Raw genomic sequence first — 26,614 nt, 5'->3', positions numbered from 1 at the left:
TAAACTGGAATAGGTTATAAGTCACCTAAGAAACAGAAATGACTATCACACAATGTCCATTCCGAGGAATAGTATACTCTTCTCTCACTGCTTCAATCCATGGATTCCAAAGGTCATTCTCCAAGGAGAACAGCATCAGAGGGACAGAAGTATTCCCAGCATACAAACATTACTGACACCACCTGGCTCCCCTGTAGAAACTTGCTGGGGAATTACAGCCCATCATCCTAAGAATCACTGAGATCCCTCAAAGAAGATGACTACAGGGAAAAGTGAAGAGGAGCCAGGAAAATAGTCTATGTCAGCAAAATTTTACTACTAACTTCTTCTAGATAGCCATTTCAGGAGGTGGATTTTTTTAAAAAGCTATTTCTACAGTGATACTGCCATCTGCTTTTCTAATGATCCACTGCTTATGGCCTCATTTTTTCACCAAATATTATATATTAATCAACAGTATCTTTCTAGATTTACGAAGTACAGGAGTATCTCTTGTTAACATTTTCCAAAGAAAATGTGCATATATGAGTGCCTAGTGCATGCATTTACATAAATATCTTCCACTTAGAAATGTAAAATACGGGGACACCTGGGTGGCTCAGCAGTTAAGCATCTGCCTTCAGTTCAGGGCGTGATCCTGGAATTATGGGATCAAGTCCCACATCGGGCTCCCTGCATGCATGGGGCATGCTTCTCCCTCTGCCTGTGTCTCTGCCTCTCTCTGTGTGTCTCTCATGAATAAATAAAAAAGAAATCTAAAAAAAAAAAAAATTTAAAATATGGAAAAGGAAAAAATAAAAAGATGCATTGTAAATAATATTGGGATTCCATTAACAATTCAGTAATAGACAATGACACCAAAGATCATCTTAGTATATATCTTAGTATATGAATATGTTTATGAAGAAAAAACAGGTACATGTTACATTTGATGTTTCTTATTTCCCTATCAAAATCACTAGAATAACTTGTTTCTCTAAAATACTCAAAACCAAGTTTCTCTCTATATATGTAACCATACTTTTGGGGAAAAAATGTTTTTTACTGATAATTTGGGAGAATATGTTTAAATTGTAAATGAACACCGTCTGGAAGTTCTGAAAGCTGAAATACTGGTATCTCAGTGAAAGGGTGAGAAGCAATTCATACATATTAATTCATTGACTACTTGATTCTGAGGCTAAGGATTAAATTCAGATCATATTATAAAAAATGTATTTGATCTTTATATGAATATTTGAATCTTACCTTGAACTTGTTCAGAACATCTCTCTCGGGCTTTTTCTCTCATTATTTTAGGGATCAAAACATCTTTTTCAACATGTCTGAGATGCTGCTCTGGAAATAAAAAAAAAAGAAAAAGATTTTTCTTTAATATAATGAAGTCTCACGTAAATCACCAGTTTAGGAAAAATAAGCACTCTGGCTTACTCAAAATAAAAGCCTATACAGACATACTAAAAACTGACTCTCACAACCTCATAAAGTTGTGATTATTTTAGTCACTAAAAATCATTCTAAATAATTTTTATATACAACAGAAAAAAAAATATGGGACACAGGCAATATCTTTCCAAAAACTTCTACAAGCTATATTGCAACACTTTTATTTGATAACATAGTCCATGCAGTCTTGTCAAAATTAAAGTCATAAACTAAAACATTAATTAGTTCTTCAACCTAGTAGTAAAGAATAGCCTAAGAAAGAAAGAACTGGTAGAAGAAAAGCAGAACTGCATGTGCACATAAAAACACTGCACGTGAAATGTATGTGCATTTTAAACAAAACTACCACAGTTAGACTAAAATGATAGACAGAGCAGCTACTGCAGAGTCCTACCAGCTCCTTAAATTCATAGAGTCTTGAAAAACAAAGGGGTAGGTGTCCTCGGAGAAAGCAAAATAATCAAGAGTCTCTCTGAAAGACAAAAGGCAAATGAGATCAGCTTAAAGGAGCTAATCATACACAGTTTTTTCCCAGGAAAAAAATTGATGCCAAAAGTGGGTATTGCTCCATGCACTGAAGCAGCAAAAATGAGAAGAGACTTCCCTGAAAGAAACCAAAGCATTACTAAGTTAAAATACTTCAGTAGGAGCAAGTGGGTGACCTCTTCTGCTGCCTTTACATCATAGGTAAAAGAAGTAATACCTGTATTTATCCCCAAAGGATCAGGAAGTTTCCCAATATCTAGTGACAGCTAAGACCTTAGACCAGGAGCCTCTAAATTCTTCCTGGTACTATACAATTCCCAACAACCTCTGGAAATAGGCAGCGATGAAGTGATAGATATTTGCAAAGAGTGTAAAAAGGGATCTTAAAAAGCAAACAAAATCAACAACAAAACAGCCAAGAATCCCCTAAATTAAATGGGACAACACAGTGAAAGGGAGAAACCAACTCTAATTAATCAAGAAATATCCACATCTTGGAGAGTTAAAAGAGTAAAAAAATATATATGTATTTTAAAGTTTAATAAGTATACTGAAGTAAATAAAAAGATAGGAGTCCTCAGACAGAAACGGATCATAGAAAACCTACACGCACTTTGAAAATACCTGAAGGTCAAAAATTCTAAAAGCTTCAAAAGGGAGAACACATAACCCACACAGAGGAATGAGAATCAGATTTACATCATGTTTCACTGCCAAAACTTGGGATGTATGAAGACAATGGACAGATAATTTCAAAGCTCTGAGATTGAATTACTTTAGATCCAAGAATTCCAAAGCCAATTAAGAGTGCAGTTAAAAATATTTTCAGATATGTAAGGACTGAAACCCCTGGCAAATCTTACTGAAAAGGACTGATCCCTATTGTTGTGCAACAGCCATCAATCAAACTTCATGGTGTAAAACAAACATTTGTTATGCATGGAGATCCAACAGTCTAGTAATTCAGAACGGTAAAGCAGAATGGACTCCTCTGCCTCACAGTATCTGGGGCCTCATCTAGGCTGAGTCAAATGACTGGCATTAACTACAACAGCTGCAAAAGCTGAGGTTGGAGGACTACTTCCAGGATGACTTCTTTCTTCACTTACATATTTGACAAATGGGCTGCAATGGCTGTGAGGACTATAAACTAGAGCACCTATACATGGCTTCTCCATATGGTTTGGCTTCTCACAGTACAGCAGGTAAGTCAGAGGGAGAGGAAGCAACCTAAGAAGGAATGTCTAAAGAGCAAGCGTTCCAAGAAAACCACGTAAAAGCAGTATGGCCTTTTCTGACTCTGTCACAGAAGCCATGAAACATCCTTCTTGTCTCACTACATTGATCAAGTCACAAAGGACAGGCTATACTCAACTGCAGGGGAATGAAGACTCCATTCTTTCTTGCAAGGCCACATTACAGAAGAACATGAGGGATGGAAGATGTGACTTTCTTTGTAAAACAAAACCTACCATAAGAAGTAATAAAGAATATACATACTCTGATAAAATAAAAATGAATCCCTGATGTACAAATGTGAAATATATAAAACATATTAGAAAAACATATTTTTAATATTAAAATTATAAAGCACCTGAACCATATCATCAACTATTTACAGAAGATTCCTCTTGATAACAGCTAAATATTGACCAAGATAAACCATAGTCTATGAAACAAATCTCAGTAAGTTTAAAAGAATTCAAAATCATACAAAGTATGTTCCCTGACACCAATGTAATTAAGTTAGAAATCAGTAACAGAAAGATGTCTTGATAATCTCCAAACATCTGGAAACTAACACACTTTTAAATAGCCCTTGGGATGGGGCACTTGGATGGCTCAGTGTTTGAGCATCTGCCTTTGACTCAGGGTGTGATTCCAGGGTCCTGGGATCAAGTCCTGCATCAGGCTCCTCCTGTAGAAACTGCTTCTCCCTCTGCCTATGTCTCTGCTTCTCTGGGTCTCATGAATAAATAAATAATAAAAAAAAAAAAGAAAAAGAAAAAGAAAAAAACCCATGGGTCTAAGAAGAAATCAAAAGGGAAATAAAATTTTGAAATAAACGAAAATAAAACAGCATAATTTGTGTGCTGCAGTTAAAACAGTACTGAGAGGAAAATCTGTAACACTAAAAGTCCACTTTGAGAAAGGAGGATGGTCTTAAATCAATGACATAAACTTCCAAAAAAAAAAAATAATGACATAAGCTTCTACCATGAAATACCAGAAAAAAGAATAAACACAAAAGAAAATAAGTAATAAAGATCAAAGCCAAAATCAATAAGCTAGAAAATAAACAAAATGATAGAGAAAAGCAATGAAGTCAAATAAGATTATCTATCTAGAAAATCCAGTCGAATCTACAAAAAAGCTACTAGAACTAACATGTGAGTTCAGCAAGGTTTCCAGATATAGGATTAATATATAAAAATCAAGTAGAGATTAAATAATAATTTTTAAAATAGCATTTTAAAAGATGAACTAAGGCTCAGGAGCTGCAGGATGAAAAAAAGAAATCTATCACTTACTTTACCAGAGTCTCAGAAGGAAAAAGAATGTAGAGCCAAAAAAATAGTTGAAGAAATAATGGCTGAAACCCTTCCAAATGAGGCAAAAGACATAAACCTCTTAAGGAAAACAATTAAAAACACAAAGAAACCTAAGACCTAAGATACCTAAGACACATCATAATCAAACTTCTGAAAATGAAAGGCAAAGAAAAATCTTCAAAGCATCAGAGAGAAATATAGGAGAACAAAGATTCAAAACCAAAGGATTTCTCAGGGCACCTGGGTGACTCAGTCGGTTGAACATCTGCCTTCAGCTCAGGTCATGATCCCAGGGTCCTGGGATTGAGCTCCGCATCAGGCTGCCTGCTCAGCAGGGAGTCTGCTTCTCCCTCTCCACATGCCCCTCCTCTCCACTTGCATGTGTGCTCTCTCTTCCTCAAATAAATAAAATCTTTAAAAATACACATACACAAAGAAAAACAAAAGATAAAGGATTTCTCATCCGAAACCACAGATGCCAGAAGGAAGTGCATAATACTTTCAAGTACTAAAGAAAAGAACTATCAAAAATTCTATATCCATCAAATATTCTATAGGATTGAAGATGAAATAAAGACAACTCATATGAAGGGAAGCTAAGGTAATTTCTTGTCAGCAGACCTATTTTCAAAGAATGGCTTCCTTCAAACAGGAAGGATATGGTAACAAAAGGAAACGCAAAACAGGGATGAAGAAATACAACAGAGGGATCCCTGGGTGGCGCAGCGGTTTGGCGCCTGCCTTTGGCTCAGGGCGCGATCCTGGAGACCCGGGATCGAATCCCACGTCAGGCTCCCGGTGCATGGAGCCTGCCTCTCTCTCTCTCTCTCTCTGTGACTATCATAAATAAATAAAAAAAATTAAAAAAAATTAATAAAAAAAAAGAAATACAACAGAAAGATAAATAAACTATTCTCTTCTTGAGTTTTAAGTAATATCTTTGACAGAAGCAAAAATCATAGCATTCTCAATGTGTATAGAGGTAATACTAAGGATGACTATACCATAAAAGGGAGATGGTAAATCAACTTTGGGGTGATAGCAAGATTATCTCCATTCCACTTAAATGATAAAATATTCATGCTGAGAGACTATTATAAACTATGTATAATCTTGTAACAATCACTAAAAAAAAAAATAATAAAAATACTAGATAAATCAAATGGAATATCAACAAATTGGAAGTATTTTTTCTGGCCATAATAGAATCAACTAGATACTAAAAACAAAAAGTTTTACTTTTGTAAAGTTTACTTTAGCAGGAAAATCTCCTAACACCTGGAAATTAAACAGTACTCTTCCAAATAAATCATAGATCAAAGAAGTATTAAGAAGGGTAGAAGAATACAAAAACAAAAACAGAACTTCCTAAAACTTCTAAGACAAAGCTAAAGCAGTGCTTTTAGGGAAATTTATAGCAATAAATGTTCACACTTAAAAAGAAAGTCTCAAACTAATAATCTATGCTTCCATCTGCAAAACTAGAAAAAGGACAAAAGGAACTTAAAACAAGCCAAAAAATAAGCAGCAATCAGTAAAATTGAAAACAGGGAAACAAATGAGATAATTATACTGAAGTTTTGTTATTTTAGAAAAATCAAACTGGCCCAGATGGCTTAATGACAAAGTCTGTGAAATATTTAAAGAAAAAATAACACCAATTCTATAGTCTCTTCCCAGCACATTTTATGAGACCAGTATTACTCTGATATCAAAAGTAAAAGCAGTATTTAAAAAAAAAAAAAACAACACAGACTAATATTCCTCACAATCTATAGACTCAAAAATTCTCAACAAAATATTAGCAAATCAAATCCAGCAATCTAGAAAAAGAAAAATACACCACATCAAATTGGGTTTATTTCAAGATACAAGGTTGGGTCACTATTTGAAAATCAACCAATGTGATCAATCATATTAACAGTCTAAAAAAAAGAAAACCATATGCTCATATCAAATGAAACAGAAAAAAACATTTAATACCATTCATTAAAAACAAAACTTTCAAAAAACTAGGAAGAGAAAGGAACTTCAATCTACAGAGTGTCTGCAAAAATCCTATAGCTACATCACACGTAATGATAAAACACTGAATGCTTTCCTTATAAGAACAAGAACATGGAGTAAAATTGCATAGAACTATACACACACATAAGCATGTACATAAAAACTGGAGAAAACTGAGAAGTCTATAGTCTAATTAACTGTATTGTACCAACTTCAGTTTCCTGCTTTTGATATTATACCACAGTTATATAGAAGGTCATCATTGAGAGCAGCAGCATGAAGAACATGTAGGACTCTATCTAGTATTTTTTGCAACTTCCTGTGAGTCTATGATTGTTTCAGAATATAAAGTTAAAGGGAAAAAACTTCTAGTAGAAATCATAGGACAAAATCTTTAGGACCCAGAGTTAAAGAGTTCTTATACATGACACAAAACTCATGATCCATAAAAGAAAAAAAAAAATCAATAAATTCAAACTTCATCCAAAGTGAAGAACTTTTCACTCTACAATAACTGCTCTTAGGAAGATAACAACAAGCAACATAATGTGAAAAATTATTTGCAAATTTCATATTTGAAAAAGGACTTGCATCCAAAATATATAAAAACTTCTTTAAACCCCAACAAGAAAACAATCCATTTAGAAATGAGCAAAAGATTTAAACACTATATAAAGAGACATAAGGATAGTAAATAAGCATATGAAGAGATGCTTAATATCACTAGTCATTAGGGAAATCCAAAATAAAATTATAAAAGTTACCATTAAAGACCTATTAAGATGGCTAAAAGAAAAAATACTACTACTAAGTGCTAACAAGGATGCAAAGTCACCAGATCTCTCATACATTCCCAATGGGAACATTAAATGGTATAGGCACTCTGGAAGATAATCAGGCAGTTTCTTATAAAAGTAAACATACATTTACCATATGACTCAGCAAACACACTCGTCAGGATTTATCAAAAAAAAAAAATATATATATATATATATGTTCACACAAAAACGAGTACACAGATGTTCACTGTAGGTTTAAGCTGTAATAGCCAAAACACAGAATTCAATGGGTGAATGAATAACAACAGTTCAACAAGACAACAGAATATTACTCAGCCATAAAACAGAATGAACTACTGATATACAAAAGCAGCAACTTGATGGATCTCAAGGGCATTATATCAAATGAAAAAAGACCATCTCAGAGGGTCTTTTTATTATTATATTATTTAATAATTATTTATTAAATTATTATTCATATTATAATTACATATTAAATATTATTATTAAATTTAATAATTATATTATTATATTATTATGTGATTCCATTTATTGAACATCCTTAAAGTGACAAAATTAGAGTACTGGAAAGCAGGTCATTGGTTGCCAGTAAAGAGCTGAGGAAGGAGTTGGACTATTAAAAGCAAACGTGAAAGGTTTCCTTTGTGCTGATTTAACAGTTCTGCATGGTTACTTGACTATTCACATGTAATAAAATGTCATAACCACACACACACATACACACTCCATGTAAAATATGGTAAAATTTAACTAAAATATGTACCTGAGTTAGCATAATGTCAATTCCTGGTTCCTTAGGTACAATTAATTATAACAGTGTGCCCCAACTTTTTTCCATTTTTACTCTAGAGAGCCTTTTTAGACCTTTTTTTCTAACGCCCCTCCATGATACATTAATACCACAAACACACTGTCTATCTATACACTGCATGTATAACAGTACTTTATACATTAAAAAAGCAAGATTATTTTCTCCCTCTGATACCAAGCTTTGATCCTTTGAAAGTAACATCATATTCATGGATGGACTGTACTATGGTTATGAGAGACACCATCATTAGGAAAAGCTGGTGAAAAGGTACATAAAATCTGCCATGTTTTGCAGTTTGTTACATTAAACTATTTCAAAATAAAGTGATAATTTTAAAAAGTTTAAAAATGTGTAAGAGTAAAGGACTTGGAATAACATTAAAATAGAACAACCAATTTAGATGATTTACACTACCTGATTTCAAGTGATTTCAAGTCTCAATACAAAGCTACAGCAATCCAAGTGGTGTAGTACTGGCATAATTAAGATAAACAAGTAGATTAATGTAACAAAACAGAGTCCAGAAATGTTTCCACCTATATATAGTCACTTTGCTTTGACAGATTCATCAAGGTTACTGAATGAAGAAAGAAAAAAACATTTTCAACAAATGGTGGCAGACCTAGATAAACATGGAGAGTGGGAAATAAGATTAAGCCTCTGATCTACTTCACAGTACCCACAAAAACTAATTTACATCATAAACCTAAATGTAAAAACTAAAACTATTAAACCAAAATACCCCTTCAATTCTCTTTGAGTAGACACAACAGCACTAAACAGAAGAAAAAAAGAGATATAATTTCATCAAATATAAAATCTGCTGTTCACTGAAAAACACCATGAAGAAAATTAAAAGGCAAGCCAGGAGAAAGTATTCACAGAACAGAGATACATAGATATAGATACAGATATAGATAGGTCCAAATCTATATCTATATATAGACACATAGATATATATAGATATATTTAACAAAGGACTTGATTGAATTTAGCATATATAAAAAACTCCTATATATCAATAACAAAAATACAATCAAATAAAAAAACCAATAAAAAAGGGACAAAAGGCTTGAATGGATTCTTCAAAAACAATACATACAAATTGTGAATATGTAAATGAACAGGTGTTCAAAATCATCAGTCATTAAGAAAATGCAAATGAACCCCATTATACCATTTCACACCCACAAGAATGACTAAAATTAAAAATACTGATAACACCAAATGTTAGAACGTGGAGCAATTGGAACTTTCATATATTGCTGGTAAGAGTGTGAAAACTTCTCTGGAAAACTAATTGCTAAGTCATAGTTAAATATACATCTAATCTACTTTCCACTCCTAGGTATTCATTCAACCAAAATAAATGACAATGCATTTCCAGAAAACGACTTGCACAAGTCTGTTCACAGAAGCATTATTCATAGTAGCCAAAAATGAGAAACAACCTAAATGCCCAACTGAATACTACTCAGCAATACAAAATAATTAACTACTAATAGACGCAACATGGGGAAAGCTCAAAAACTCTGTTGAGAAGAAGCCAGGCACAGGAGTAAATACTACATGATTCAAGAACATGAAAAAAAAATCTATGGTGATTAAAAAATAGAACACTAGTTATCTACGGGAGTTGAGAAGGATATTCTGTGGGGATGTCTTGATTGGGCTGTATACATTTATCAAAACTTATAACCTATAGATTTCACTGTATATTTTACCTCAATTTATAATATCTTAGCTTTAAACCAGGATAAATATCTGCACTCATGGGTGATAAACACATAACTATCAGAAATTAAATAGTAAGTGGATACAAAGTTCTATAATTTTCTCCTTAAAGATACTGTTCATCTTTTATTAGTCTCCTTAAAGATCCTATCCATCTTTTATTAGATTTATTTCTACCAATAAAAGTATATTTTCATAAGTAACATGTAATTATTTGTTGCTGGTATACAGGTTCACCTAAATTTTTTACATTGTCCTTATAACCAACACAATCTTAGTGAACTCTCATTGGTTCTAGTAAATTGTCCAGTTTCTTTTTTTTTTTAAAGATTTATGTATTTATTTATTCATGAGAGGCACAGAGTTATCCATAGTCTCTTCTAATTTCTATGTAAATAATCACAGGGACAGCTCTACTCTTTTTCAATTCTTATTGGCTATGTCCTTTAGAAAAATGATGAGTAGAAACTAACAGAACCTCTGTCTTGGATGCTTAAATTTCATTTGGAATTTTTATAGTTATCTTCACGTTAAGATTTGCCTAGGATTTTCCTTTGTGTTGCTTTAGCACCATAGTTACATTATTTAAACAATAAAGTAGGGACCTTTCTCTTCCCTTATATTCTGTGGAATGCTCTGTATAAAGACCATTATCAGTTCCTTTAAAAGTTTGGTAGAAACTATCTGTGGCTGTCAGTTTTATGAATCAACCTGGCTAGGCTATAGTCTCCACTTACTCAAACACTAACCCAGGTATTGCTGGGAAGGTACTTTGCAGATGTGATTAAAGTCTATAATCAGTCGTCTTTAAGTAAAGGAGATTATTCTAGATACTCTGGGTGGGCCTGAAAAGCCTTAAGAACAGAACTGAGATTTTCCTAAAGAATTGCTTCTGCAAACCAAACCTTCAGTTCAGAACCAAGAATTCCAATGCTGACAGCCATTCTTCCTGAAGCAGAGCCTGCCCTACAGACTTGCTCAACTAGCTCCCAGTCACATGACCTAGTAGTACCTGAGCATGTGTGTGTGTAGACTTACCTACACACAATAGCCCTGTGGTCTCTGCTGGAACTCTGAGTGCTATTAGGGCCCAGGGCTTGCGGTATGAATGTGACTGTATGTGAGACAGACACAGAGTTTTCTAACCCTAACTACTAACTCAATTTTCTAAGGGCTTTTTATTCTTTAGTCAGTTATGGTTTTAGTAAATTTATATTTCTTGAACAAACTATCCATTTCATCTACATTTTCCCAAATAATGATTCACATTTTTTCCTCTCTACCATACCTATAGTTGTATCCCAATTTCCACTGCATATGCCAGAGTTCAACAAACTAATTCTAGTTAAGGAGCAGACTTGTGAATACTTTAAGCTTTGCAGACTACAAACTACCTCATGTATGTTTTTTGTTTTTGTTTTTAACCACCTACTAACCATTCATAGCTTATGGGCCTTACCAGATTTTGCCTGGACCATGGTTTGCTGAAAACTGGCCTAAACTATTTATTGAGGCCTCCTTTTTCCCCTTAGCTTTGCCAGAGCTGCTGTAAGATGGGGAAAAGGATAGTAAGCTCATAGGAGGCACTGAAAGTATGGATGGAGAGAAAAGGGCAGCTTCAAGAGAGGCCCTACAAGATGCACAGGGCCTACAGGCACTAAGGAAAAGAGGATTCAAAGAAGGCTCCCAGTTTTCTGGCTCCCAGGGAAATGCCGTGACCACTCATTGACATAGGGAGCACAAAAGAAACACCAGGTAGGAGAGGAATTCAGCTGTGGACAGGGTGAATTTCAGATGCCTGTGAGACAGCCTATGGAGTGGAAAGCTGATGTGTACTTGAAGGTAAACAATAAAACAGAGGACTATCTCCACATATTTCTTTTCTCCTGGTCTGCAGCACACATCATATGAGGCATCAGACATTAACACAATAATTATTGAGAGCAGAAGAAATATTGTAATATACTGACCTCTTTTATAAAACCAATTTCAAAATGTTACCTCTTCCTTTCACATATAATTTTAATCTATCCAACTTATTAATAATATGTCCTGATGAGTCTATCTTTTGCTCTATAAATTTTGCAGTAGTCTTAGATAACAAAAGCACTAATTTTAAAAATCAGTTCTTTAAATACAAGTATAGCTGTGTAATATTAAACTATTTTCCATAAGAAATATAATAGAAATTCGCCCATATTTCAATTCTAGGTTGTAATTCCTACTTGAACACTTTTTTTTAGATGGCTTACAAAAACTCCTTCTGATCATTCTTCTAAAACCTTCTAGGGCAAAAAAACAATTCTAGAATCACATGAATATTGATTTAGATTTTCCAAACTCTTAGTGTTAAGTCAGAAATAACAGACTTAAAAATATATGAACAAATTCTGCTAAAGATTCTCTTATTTGCTAGCATACCAACCATTAAATATTATTTTATACATATTACAAAGCTATCTTCAACACAATTATAAATAAAATTATAATTTTTATTCATAAAATTACAGAATGATTCTCTCAAAGTTAATGTGACACATATATGTTATAAACTTGCAAAAAAGCCTGCAAAAAAAAAAAAATCAAAGTTTGAGAGTTTGCTACTATATGGTCACATGAATGAATTTATACTGAGATAAAGAATCAGGATAACACCAGCAGGGAAAATTTCCGAAGCCCTAACTTCTCAACATTCTATCATCACCTGAAAGTCAATTTTCACCTTTTTCACTGGCTGAATTTGTTAGCTCAGATACTGCTTTGGGGCTCACGTGTTCTTGCAGTATGGCAGTAGTAGATTATAAGTCTACTGACAACAGCACTTGCTATGAATCCAAAAAGATAACAGTGAACCAAACCAGAATATTACAGAATCGTTCATTGGAAAGAAGTGACACCTGAAGGGCAAAGTATACCTTTTCAATAGTGAAAACGTTCTAATTTAACTGATTTGATTCTTGTTTATATAATGCCACTTTTAAAACTTTCTAGTTATTATTTATTTGCTCCTAAAGATATTTCCATGCTACTCTTTACTCTGGAGGAAAAACAAGAAAAATACTTGAAGTTTGCAACCATATTCTCATTAGCCATAGTTTCTATCTTTAGGTCTCTCTTCTTTACTAATTACCAAGAGCCTCAAAATGAAGGACTCCAGGCAGATGGTATCATGAACAATATAGAAAGACCAGAGTTCTCAATTGCTACATTTCCAATAAGTGCTTCACACCAGGAAGCTAGGCAGACTCCATTTCTCCTCAACAGCACAGAAATAGGGATGCTCTTGATCAGATTTTCATGTTCTTGCCAGCTTGTTCGTACTTCCTTGCTATGATAAATTGAGGAAGGGGGGTGGGTGGTGGAAGTACTTAGGCTGGGAAAATTAAGACAGTGAAGATCAGTGTTCCTTTCACATTCTTTCCTTCAATAAGTCCTTCTAGAACTGACAAAACAAACCAGAAAAGAAAATGAGTAGTAAGAGACATCTACCCCAACCAATTTCCAGCCTGCCTCTGGCTATAAAGCTTCAAGATGAGGGCAATGAAATCCCTATAGACTGTATAATAGCCCTCCCAAGTGAAATAGTTTGATTCCATTTTGCAGATAAAAAAGAAGAGACCTACAGAGGTGGAATAACCCAAGTCTCTAAAAAAATAAATAAAAATAAATAAAATAACCCAAGTCTCTAACAGAGCGGCATGCCAAGATCATGTAACCCAGGTCTTGAATCTTCCATGACACACATACAGGGGTGGTGGCCTATTTAAGGGGATTTTAGCAAACCAGGTTGCATAAGCTTCTCAAGTCATGCAAAGTGTGAAATAATAGATAGTCATGACTGGATAGTCATGACTGTTTCAGAAGCATTGGGAGCACAATCAAAATAACAAACTCACAGTTTAGATTTTTTTTCTCAGAATGTTAAATGGAATTCTGATTCTATGATTTTTTAAAAAGATTTGACAGAGAGAGAAAGAGAGCATGTGAGCACATGCACAAGCAGGGGGAGCAGCAGAGGGAGAAGCAGGCTTTCTACTGAGCAGGGAACCCGATGCGGGGTTCAATTTTAGGACCCTAGGTTCATGACCCAAGCTGAAGGCTGATGCTTTAGCGAATGAGCCACCCAAGCACCCTCTGATTCTCTGATTTCTGTCATGGAAAAAATTATTTTAAAGAAAAAAAAACACAAGAGGAGCCATTTGTCAGTTGGCTGAAAAAATACCTTCAAATAGTGTAAACATCACATGTTAGGTCAATTGGTAAGAATCTAATTTTTTAGAAGCTCAAACTTCATCAAAATGAGGAAAGCACTTCACTGAAGTAGACGTGCCTATTTCTGCTTAGCTTCTGGGTCAAATACCACATATATCCCACAATAGTAGGCTTCATTTGAACTCCTCTGTCCTATCAGCTTTCACTGTTAATAACCACCTAGTTCACACTAGATGTACCCATTTCCCAAAAGCACCTATTTCTTGGACCTCAGATTCTGCAGATTGCTAGGTGTGAAAACTTCCTCTTCCACCCACATTACTTTAACCAAGATGAGGCCAAAAAGGGACAACAAATCTGAAAGTATACCAAAGCAGGAAATCAACTTACACAAGAAGACATGCCAATTTTAGAAATGTGCTGCAATCTCCATTGTGGCCATAATTTCTTAAATGAAAAGATTTCATATTTATTTGGTAGACCTTTGAAACTATCTTTTCCTACAAGCACAATTTTCCATTGATATGGGAAGTGACAGCATGCATGTGCCTTTTCAGCAATATATACCTTATTTTTCTCTGATACACATCTAGAGCATGGTAGACTACCCCCAAATCTATGAATGTGCCTCAGTGCCTTTGGCCATTCTATTCCACCAGTTCTTCTTCATCTTACAATATTTCATAACATTTCTACAAAAAAACATGTGCCACTCTGCAACAGAGTGGGGGAATTATTTTTACTTTGAGGGCTTATTCATCTATTTCTAAGAATCAAACTTTGCTCACACTCCTCACATCTTTGTTGATGTGGCCTTCAGAGTCTGTGTGCATTAACATGAAATTGAGTTCCATGATACAATTTTTCTTAGGGGTAGCATTTCCCAAAATGATCATCTACCACCTTCACCAGATTGCCTCTGGCTAATCTTGGCTGAAATTCAAGTTCACCTCCTACACACAAAAAAAAATTGTTCAAAATGAGGATACTGGGATGAATGGACTATAAGGCTGAAGGCAAATCTTAAAGGAGTCTCAAAAATATTCTGAACAAAGGTAATAATAGCAGCAAAAGCTTAAATGCTTCCAAGGTTAGATCTAGTCTTATTCCTCTTGTGTCAACCCCACAAACTTCTACCTTTATAGATGCTGTTGATTATTCCATGTTCTCAGGGCTTATTTCCAGCTCCAAATCTACTCTGCCCACATTTTCAAATGTCTATTGGCAATTTCCAAGTCCCAGCAGCATCATGATTTCAACTTAAAAATTTCAACGATTTAAATCTTCATTCTGCCATCCTGGTGATTAAGTTATCTTCCTTACAAAAAAAAAAAAAAAATCAGCTTACATTTATATGGTACACAGAAGAAGCACAATAAATATTTGCAGAAGGAAGGAAGGAGCAGTAGAAGAAATTGTTTTACAAACATCACCACACACAAGGTATTATTAAGGAACGGAGGGGGGGGGAGGTCAGATTGCAAGAAAAGCAATCTTTGCAACATTACTCAGCAAATAACTGTAAAGTCAAACTCCAACTCAATCTTCTGCCCTTATCTTCCATTTTCTACTTCTTATTTTCTTATCAAAGTCTACCAATTTAAAAATCAAACACTTGTTCCATCCAAAAGTTCTCTGGCCCCAGCACCTGAAAGTGCTTTCTGCCCAAGATTTGTGTATACCAATCATGTAACTGCTTCTGGACTTAACATACCACATCACACCATCTGTGCTATCTTCTTCTCCTGATAGATCAATGGTTGCCATGGACTGAATTTTTTGTCCCCCTCACCTACCCCAATTCATATTGAAGCTCTAAACCCTAATATGATTTTATTTGGAGAGGCAATTAGGTGTTAAAGGAGATCACATGGGTGGGGCCCTAATCTGACAGGTGGTCTCATAAGAAGAACTAGGACCAAACTGACTAGCACCTTGAGCTTGGACTTCCCCAGCCTTTAAAACTGTGGAAAAATCAATTTCTGTTGTTTAAGCCACTCAGTCTATGGTATGCTGTAATAGCAGGCCAAAAAGACAGATTTTAGTACCAGAATTTCTCAATTCTGGCTGCATCTAACAAGCACCTGAGAGGGCATTATGAAATTCTGATGCGTGGGCACCACCCAGACGAATCAAATCAGAAATGCTGGGGGGTGCCTGGATAGCTCAGTAATCAAGTGTCTTGAGCCTTTGGCTCAAGTCATGATCCCAGAATCCTGGGATCTGGCCCCAAATCAGGCTCTCTGCTCAGTGGAGAGCCTACTTCTCCCTCTCCCTCTGCTGTTCCCCCTGCTTGTGCTCGCGCGCTCTCTTTCTCCCTGCCAAATAAAGAAACAAAATCTTAAAAAAAAAAAAAAAAAAGAAAAGAAATGCTGGGATAAACCCAGGCATTGGTATTCTTAAAAGCTCCTCAAATAATTCTAATATGTATTAAATCAAGAAACTGCATGAAACTTAAATTTAATGAGGTCCAAGACCGTGTCTAATTCATCTCTTAATTCCCTTTAACTGCTGACACATGGTAAATATACAAACTGTATTAAATATATATTTAATAAATAACACATGATTAAGAGTGTTTCAGTATTTGATATAGATATTCATTCTGTTAACAAATATTAGGAACCTACTATGTATCAGTCACCATGCTACGGATTATATACATAATAATGAGTCAAACAGGCTAGTTCCCATTCTGCCGCATAAACATTTGAAACTCCACATTTTAATTCATCATGCTTAATTAACACATCCTTTGATCTGTCAAAAAAAAAAAAAAAAAACAACACCCAGTAACAGTTCCTCAGCAAAAACAATGCAGTATACTAAATATGCTTTTTAGAATTTTACCCCCCTCAACCTCTCTACTTAAAAATGTTAAAATATAATCAGGGCTGGTGGAGGAGAAGGTTAATCTGGGAATCTGTGTTTTTATTTTGGCAGTTTTGTTTGATCCACTTATATCAAGTAAAAGGTGATAGTTTTTGCATTTTTTGAGATCTATAAGCTTAGGGAATGCTACACATTTGCTATTAACACCCTTATACAAAAATAAGGATACTCATCTGATAGTCTATGGAATATAAACCTAAAGTTATTTTCTATGGTGACTTCTCTGTGCTGAGTCAAGAATCCCTTGAGACCAACTGCCAGTATTTAAAATCTTAACAGTTTAAGGCTTAAAGCAGCTTTTGCAGTCATCCAATAAGCCTTATTCTCCATACCCCTCATCCTCAAACCTGAAATTATACCATTTAGAATTAGGCCTAAGGCTAATGGGCAAAGTCTAAAACAAGAAGATATCAGTACTAATTTCCAAATTCAATTGGGTGCTTTTCCATAACAGGACAGCGCTCACCCCTACTCTCGTTTGTGGGCAATCTCTTACTGTCTAGATGTAGTTAACTGGTTATCTTCTCTAATCATCTAGTCTCTGTTAAACTCAGAGGTGAAATCATATAAAAAATATTCAGTTTACTACACAGGTAAATATTCTCATTCTCCACATGATACTTCATCTCTCAAATCATTGGATACAAACAGACAAATCACATCTTTAGGTTTCACTTAATTTCTCAAGGGAAAAAAAAATATTTTTTCATCTAGAATGAAAAACTCTAAAAAAAAATAGAATGAAAAACTCTCTACCCAAGTTATTTGATATTTCGGTAGTTTTTAAAATTTTCAAATATTTTTAAAATTGGTTTTTGAAAGATTACGGGATGATAACAATCAGGAAACGCTTCCTATGTAAAGTGACTCTAAAGTGACGTGTGAAAATGAACAAGAATTAAACAGATTTGGGGATGGAGAGGGTAAATTCTAAAAAGAAAGAACATTATGTCCAAAATGATCTAGAGGGAAAAAAACAAAAGCACAGTTTGGCAGATGTTAGCTGTATCTTAGGAAAGGTCATTACCACAACCCCATGATACTTTCCATCTGGACCCCATACATGCACCTGTGTGTATTTACACATCTGTGCAAGTACCCCTTCCTACCTGACCTACCACTATCCAAATTCTCACTACCTGAACAAAGGTTCCTAGGAGCTTCAGGGAAATGATTTTGAGGAGAAAGATGGAATTCTCCCTGCAGGAGAATATAGAAGCACTCACACCTGCAACCTTTTTAGGACTGCCCCTCGGCACGATGGCACATTCCAGCTTTCTTTCCAGCTGCCCCTCTCCCACCTTCTGCAGTGGGCAGGGACTGGCAGATGGCACAAAAGCCCAGTGCCCTGGCCTCCAAAGTGGGACGCACCCAGTACTTTGTGGTGCACCAGAACTGATCAGATTGAGACAAGACTTCCCTGAAACCACATCCTTGCTCAGCTTCCTCTCCTTTCCTTTCCTGTTCCCTTCAGTCCCTTTACAGGTTTTTTCCTAAGAGCACGTAATTCAAAACTCACTTGCATGTAAAATATCCAAATGGTATCCCAACCTTGGTCTCTAATGTCATGCCCATAGAAAGGAATCAGGGTTTGTCAGAGATAGGACTAATTCTATGGATGGGCCAGAATAGGTATGAGATAAGCCAGAAATACCTATGTGAGGAAAAAAGGGAAATGCTCCAAAAAAGGATGGGAGCATATCACAGGGACCCAGAAAGCTAATTTGAAGGAACTCTCTCAATGGCCAAATCTGGGAAAATTTGAGCACCCAAATAATTACTGCAGTAACAAATTATAAACCCCTGGAAAAATAGGAATTCATGAGTCCACATCTATAAAGATTTACAAATAAGAAAATAAGAAACAAAATGGTCTCTGGCTTGTATTAAAATGTCAACAACAAACTAAAAAATGTGGAGAGATTGCTATAAGATCATCATTCTGCAACCATTCTAGGAAAGACTGAATCAGGCAAAAATCATCAATATATAATACTACATTCAAAGGGGAATTTTTTGATGAGGAATGGATATTTGCCTAGTCTTAAATGGTCTCCCCAGAGATTATTAATTAATTACGAGAGGAAAAAACAAGGAAATGGAACAAGCCCCTGACTGGGTGATCAAAATAAGTATCACCTATGAAAGCAGACATTGCCTCCAGATGTGATACCATGGGAGACACATCACCACTTAAGCAGTATTCTGAGAACACATAACCTGGATCTGATGAAAAGTCAGGTAAGCAGAAAATAAAGGAAATTTCTACTTGCCTAAAAATCTGTAGCATCTTCCCATTGTTCTCAGGATAAAATTCAAACTCCTTAAGCTGATTTACAAAACATTTCATGATTCATGACTCACAACTTCTATCACAAATATACTTCGAGTTTAGAAATATAGAAAATTTACAAGTAAACAGATTTTTAGCTCTGAAATACCAATGTAATTTATGTCTAAGTGGATACCATAGAGCCATAGAAGCAATAAAATCAAAATTTTTCTAATCTGCTATGTAACCTTTTACATATTAGTCACATGGTGCTCAGAAAAGATTTGAAGAGTCTCTTCAGATGTTTAACTTAAAAATGTCCAGTGAGTTTGGGCAGCCCAGGTGGCTCAGTGCTTTAGCGCCGCCTTCAGTCCAGGGTGTGATCCTGGAGACCGGGGATCCAGTCCCACATAGGGCTCTCTGCATGGAGCCTGCTTCTCCCTCTGCCTGTGTCTCTGCCTCTCTCTCTCTGTGTGTGTCTCTCATGAATAAATAAATAAAATGTTTTAAAAAAAAACTATTTTAAAAAAAATTTCCAGTGAATTAAAAAAGCGCTACTACCCCTAAGGCTAATCTACCTATATCCTCACAAGAACTACTAAGACAACCCCAGCAATCCCTGGGATGCCTGGGTGGCTCCATGGTTGAGCATCTGCCTTTAGCTCAGGGTGTGATCCCGGGGTCCGGGGATCGAGTCCCACACTGGGCTCCCTGCATGGAGCCTGCTTCTCCCTCTACCTATGTCTCTGCCTCTCTCTCTCTCATACATAAATACATACATACTTAGATACATAAATACCAAATACTCCAAGAACTGCCAAGAGAACACCCTCCCAAGACCCACCTTCATCCAACATCTACTCCTGCAATGTTGTGAAAATTCCTGACTGCACTTTCTACCCTCTGAGCTCTTGCTATCCCATCTTCCTCCCCTAATTAGATTTCTGGAAAACACCTTTAGAGGGACAGATACACTTTAGGAAACCTCTCTGTTGCTACTGCCCCACCACGCAAAAGTAGAGAACAAATCCACACTAATGGATGAAGGAAGGGGAACTAGCTACCCTGCTAAAAGAGGGAAAGGTACAAGAAAAAAAGGAGAAAGGAATCTCTTCTGGTTATTAGGGAAAGTAGTCAAAATTATCAGGCCCAGGTTTCTGTAAGTTGTCATTGGGGAATATAGTCATGTTGGAAAATTATCTGGAATCTGGAAGAGCAAAGGAATAACTGAGTGTTCTTTCAGTATAGCCCTGAGCTTAACTTTCCATTGCCAGGCCCTTTTCCAACTCGTTATGGGAGGAGGTTAATGTCTAGAATTTTGTTGAATAAAGAAAAATAATTTCTGACCAGAGGAAAAGATAACCCCAAAGATTATAGTGTATAGAGGCCCTGTTGTAAACCAATCATTTTTTATCTAAGCAAGAAACCTATGAAACTGTCTATGCATCCAGCTTCTCAAATGCTTTTTGGACTGTTTTTTACATTTTACTGCTTCCCTCACTAATTAATGAGTTGAAGAAAATCTTCCACACATATTCATTTTGTATTTGCATAAGTGATAATTTTACCTTTTTGAAAATTCTACTTTAACAAGCACCACTTTTAAAATTGTTCCTATAGGCAATGTGTTAGGCATTCAAAATACACAAGCATTTAAATTTTCAATCATTTAAGTCTGACAAGATTTCTAAAATACACAATACTTGTAGAAGGTGTTATAAATTGGCAAATATAACTTGCAATAGATGAAAAATAAATAAAGTCCTACTATATGGGAATGAGCTATACCACATATTTCTGAACAATTACTATGCCCTCAAAGGTTCCATTCATCGTTAAAATAGGAATAATTTCCTCTGGAAATAGATTAGACTGATAAGAAAACAGAGCTGAAGAATAAGTCAATAAAAGTGGAAGAGTTCAGAACAGTGGTTCCTCATCTACTCTATTTGCATATTAGAACTGTCTATGGACTATTTTAAAATGTCAGAGGCTTAGAAAATTAAATCTCAATATCTGGGAGTATTCATCCCATATAGTACACATACTAGTATTTTTTTAAAAATTATTCTCTTTCTGCAGCCACTTTTCTTGGGTGTTGTGGACTCCTTCCAGCTTTTTCTCTCTACATTCAAATAGTAAGAGAAAATAATGAACATAATTACAGCTGATAAAAGTACAAAGAGTGCCCTTATGACCTCTACACTAACAAAAAGGAAAACAGTTTAACTAAAACTACCTATAGGATTAAATATGTAACCTGCATTCCATTGATGGGTTCAGAGTTTCTTGAGAAAAACAGACCCTATGAAGGTAGTTAAAAGCTGTTGCCAGGCAGCCCGGGTGGCTCAGTGGTTTAGCACCGCCTTCAGACCAGGGCGTGATCCTGGAGACTCAGGAAGAGTCCCACGTCAAGCTCCCGGCATGAAGCCTGCTTCTCTGCTTCTCCCTCTACTTCTCCCTCTGCCTATGTCTTTCTCTTTCTCTGTCTCTCTTTCTCATGAATAAATAAATAAAATCTTAAAAAAAAAAAAGCTGTTGCCAAATGGAGATCAAACTTGTATAAAGATCTTTAAAAATCTAACATAAACCAGTGAAGGCAACCTACTGAATGGGAGATTTTTGCAAATGACACATCTGATAAAGAGAAGACATCCAGATGACCAACAGACATGTGAAAAGATGCTCAACATTGCTCATCAGGGAAATGCAAATCAAAACTACAATGAGAGATCACCTGTCAAAATGGCTAAAATCAAAAACACATGAAACAAGTATTGGAGAGGATGTGAAGAAAAAAGAACCCTCATGCACTGTTGGTGGGAATGCAAACTGATGCAGCATTGTGGAAAACAGTATGCAGTTTCCTCCAAAACTTAAAAATAGAACTACCCTATGCTATGATCCATGAACCACACTACCGAGTATTTACCCCAAAAATTCAAAAACATTAATTCAAAGGGATACATGCGTCCCTATGTTTATAGCAATATTATTTACAATAGCCAAATTGTGGAAGCAGCCCAGGTGCCCATCAATAGATGAATGGATAAAGAAGATGTGGGGTATATATGTACACAATGGAATATTATTTAGCCGTAAAAAAAGAATATTCAGCCATTTGGGACAATGTGGGTAAAGCTACAGAGGGTAATGCTAAGCAAAATAAGTTGGTCAGAGAAAGATAAATACCATATGGTTTCATTCATGTGGAATTTAAGAAACAAAAGAAAGGGAAAAAAGAGAGAGAGAAACAGACAAAGAAACAGACTGTTGACTATGGAGAACAGAGGGTAGGCAGGTGGAGGTGATGGGGATTAAAGAGTACACCTAGTCTGGGGCACCTGGGTGGTTCAGTGGTTGAGCATCTGCCTTTGGCTCAGGTCGTGATCCTGGAGTCCTGGAATCAAGTCACATCAGGCTCCCCACAGGGGAGCCTCTGCCTCTCTCTGTGTATCTCTCACGAATAAATGAATAAAATCTTAAAAAAAAAAAAAAAAGTACGCTTAGTGTGATGAGCACTGAGTAACGCACAGGATTGTTGAATCACTGTACTGTATACCTGAAATGAATAACACCGTATGCCAACTATACTGGAATTAAAAGTAAAAACTTAATAAAAAAAAAAAAAAGATTTTTAAAAATCTAACATAAACCAGTAGAAAAACAGACTTTGCTATGTAAACCTCATTTGATGTAAATATCTACTCATCTACTCAGAAATACATCTACTCCGTATGGGCACACAGCACTGTATAAAAAGCAGGAGAAATCAAAACGTAAACCTATGCTTCCACTCAGGAACCAAATAAAAATGAAGTTAAAAAACACAAAACTGGCTTCAATACACTTTTATTCTGGAATTTAAACAGCAAAGTTTTAAAAATTCCAACTTGCTGACTCCATTTTCTTCCTCCCCATCCAATCCTGCCTCCATCCCTTTTAACAAGTTTCCAATGATCACGCTGTTAAATCTGACCATCTCTGCCATCCAGTTAGTAAAAAATATCTATTAATTATTGTTAATGCCTTCACTTCCCTCATCACCTTTTTACAATGCAACAGCAGGTCTTCTCAATCACTCCTCCAAAACATTAACTGAATAAGCTTTATATTTCTTTCAAGCTTCTCTAATACCATTCCAGACTAAGATACTATCATATTTGGCCTGGACTACTGCCACCATCTCTTAACCTATCTCCCTGCTTCCTTTTATTTTTCTTTTTTAATTTTTATTTATTTATGATAGTCACAGAGAGAGAGAGAGAGAGAGGCAGAGACACAGGCAGAGGGAGAAGCAGGCTCCATGCACCGGGAGCCCGATGTGGGATTCGATCCCGGGTCTCCGGGATCGCGCCCTGGGCCAAAGGCAGGCGCCAACCCGCTGCGCCAGCCAGGGATCCCTATCTCCCTGCTTCCACTCAGATTCCTCTGTAGCGCATGTGACCACTGCAGCCAGGGTAGCAAAGACATAATTTATGTCACTGCCCTCTTTAGAAGACTCCAAAGGCTTTGATAACATCAGGAAAAGTCCAAATAATTTCTTATCAGAGTCTTAAAAATCCTGCAGCATCTAGCTCCTGCCTACTTTCCCAACATCTTCCCTTATGGATCTCTACCACATACTGGCCCTCATTATAGGCAAATATTTAAGCATTTGCTACTTTTGGCTGCCTGGCATACTCTTTCTCTACCTCTTCACACTAACTACTTCCTCTTGACCTTCAGATTTCAATTCAAACAACACTTCCTCATTGAGCTCTTCACTGACCACTCTGAGGTAGTCTTCTCTTCACTACCTACCACATAACACTTTATTTTCTTCATGTTTATCATCATCTGGCAAAGCGTATATGGGGATGGGCTGTCTTCTTTCTTTTACCATTGTAGTCTTGTAACATATCACAAGCAGTCATGTATTTGTGTAATCAATACATACTCCAATGGAGGGCATGGTCTGTAACACCAACCTGGAGATGAAATTACAGAGTTCTATTCCAGACTTGACTCTACCAGCAATTAGCTGGTTAGCCTTGGGCATACCGTGAGATTTCAGTGGGTTAAGAGTAACTGGACAGGACAGCCCCGTGGCTCAGCGGTTTAGCACCACATTCAGCCCAGGGCCTGATCCTGGAGACCCCGGATCAAGTCCCACGTCAGGCTCCCTGCATGGAGCCTGCTTCTCCCTCTGCCTGTGTCTCTGCCTCTTTCTCTCTCTGTGTGTCTCTCATGAATAAATAAAAATATTTTTTAGAAATTAAAAAACATTTTAAAAGCCCAGATCAATTGTTAACAGCCTCATAAAGTCTAATCCAACCACCTAGCCCAATATTGGCAAGATCATTAGGCGTCCCAGAAATTCTCATGCTTTAGAGTAGTCCCTGATCCTCTCTGTTTCCTAACCCACAAGGGGAAAGCACACTATCTACCACATCACACACTGTTGTTGGACAATCGAGAATACTCAGCTTGATAATAAAGCGTTCAGTAAATGTATTATTTGTGCCTGGACTACTGCCACCATCTCTTAACCTATCTCCCTGCTTCCACTCACGATTCCTCCGTAGCGCATGTGACCACTGCAGCCAGGGTAGCAAAGACATAATTTATGTCACTGCCCTCTTTAGAAGGCATACACTTTTCGCTCTCCTTGAGAGCCACCAAAGTGACTTTCTCATTTCTGAATCTCCAAACGCTTGAAGCCAGTACTCCTCCCAAAGCCTGAAGTTTTCGCATTCATAAAATGAAGGGAGTGGATTAGTCCAATTACCACTCCCTTCAAAGATGGAAGTTTCCTATACTTACATGAAAAACCTACAAAGATATCTCGGGTGAGGAGAGGTGAGGTGAGGTGAGGTGAGGTGAGCTTCCGTAAGATAAATAGCTTAAAGCAGAGACACCTCAGGTGAGCTTCCGTAAGGACCGGAAATCGAGGGAAACTTGAAACTACTGCTGCAAATAGAAGTGGGGTGGAAGCACTAAAGTTAAAATAACTTTGATCAAGATCTTAGGGATCCTTCTCAAAGAACCGACTCTTGGGGACGCCTGGGTGGTTCGGTGGTTGAGCGTCTCCTTTAGCTCAGGTCGTGATCCCCGGGTCCTGGGATCAAGTCCAGCACTGGGCTCCCCGCAGAGCGCCTGCTTCTCCCTCCGCCTATCTTTGCCTCTCTCCTGAATAAATAAATAAAATCTTAAAAAAAAAAAAAAATCTGACTCTTGCCACAATCATGGGTCCTTTGGATTATCGCTTTTAAGGTAGATTACAGATATTTTAAAGGAGTCGGTGCCCCAGAGGGGCGAAAAAGAGGATAAAAAAAAGACCAGTCGCGTTAAGAAGGAAATGTGTTAGGCCACAAATGGACGAGAGTTTGGACAGCAAACCCAGTGCCCTTCACCTAACCCTGACCCTGAGGCGCGGGAAGACCGGAGACTGCAGGCAACAAGGCGCGCGGCCGCCGGGGTGAGCGGACGTGGGCGGCAGCGGTGCACCTCAGCGCTGCGCCCGCCCCCAGCTGCAAGGCCGCGGTTAGGGACCCCGGCCGTGACTCCTCAACCCCCGCGTCCCGCCCCTGTACCTGCGGGGTCGAGCGCCATCTCGGCGGGCGGAGAGGAAAGCAGCGCCTGGCCGCTCCCGGGCGGGGGAGGGACGGGGAGGGGCGGGGAGGGGAGGGGAGGGGCCTGAGGGGGCGGCACGCGCGGCGGCCGGGAGCTTCCCGCGGGAGGCGGAGGAGGCGGCGGAGGCGGAGGCGGCGGCCCCTTTCCTGCCTCCTTCTTCCCCTCGTCGCTACTTCCGCCGCCCACTGCGCCTGCGCCCCCCTGGCCCCGCCCCGAAGCCTGTAATTGAAGCGGAACCGACTCCTCCGCGGGAAGGACCGGGAGGGGGCGTGGCCTCGCCCGCTTTGGGGGCGGGGCTCTCTCGGGCGCGCGCAGCCCGGCCCTGCAAGGAGCGCGAACGCCGGCGGCTTCCAGACTCCGGTCTGCGGGGACCCGAGCAGGAGCTGGGGCCTGTGGGAGGGCGCCTTACGTGGCGGTTCGGTTCACGGCCAAGCCCCTCCCTCCACGTCCGCCTTGGGACGACGAATGAATCATCCCGTTCCCTTATTTTCTCTTCGTTAACGTTCATTCATAAATGTCTATTTTATGTCCGGTTCCAGCCACAGTTCTGAATACGAGGGCCCAATAATTAAATAAAAATAAGGTCCCTGGTCTCGAGGAGTATCCTGTTGGCAGGGGAGTCAGATGCAAGCAGCACGCTGTTAAATGTGATAAACACCGCACAGGCGAGATAGGCACAGCTTGTTTGTTCTACTATGGAGGTGGTACAGTCTGCGAGTATCATTATTTGTCTCACGAAGCAGCAGCCTCTGGCTCCCCTGGAGGGGAAATAAAAATAAAATAAAAT

General features: G+C 37.5%; 1 protein-coding gene across 1 annotated transcript in view; it reads right to left on the bottom strand.

The window, feature by feature from the left end:
* Nucleotides 1-25,948, bottom strand: part of CMC1 (C-X9-C motif containing 1) — an 84,133-nt gene extending 58,185 nt beyond the window's left edge. Inside the window, exons 1-2 of the mRNA XM_077865535.1 lie at nucleotides 25,788-25,948; nucleotides 1,249-1,338 (exon numbers count right to left, since the gene is read on the bottom strand). Coding sequence (XP_077721661.1) covers nucleotides 1,249-1,338; nucleotides 25,788-25,806 — 109 coding nt within the window. The 5' untranslated portion in view covers nucleotides 25,807-25,948. The remainder of the gene's footprint in view (nucleotides 1-1,248; nucleotides 1,339-25,787) is intronic.
* Nucleotides 25,949-26,614: the final 666 nt, after the last annotated feature.

Source organism: Canis aureus, chromosome 22, assembly GCF_053574225.1.
Source record: "Canis aureus isolate CA01 chromosome 22, VMU_Caureus_v.1.0, whole genome shotgun sequence".
Taxonomy (NCBI): domain Eukaryota; kingdom Metazoa; phylum Chordata; class Mammalia; order Carnivora; family Canidae; genus Canis; species Canis aureus.
Note: the sequence above shows the minus strand (reverse complement) of the source record. Positions and strands in the feature narration are given on the sequence as shown.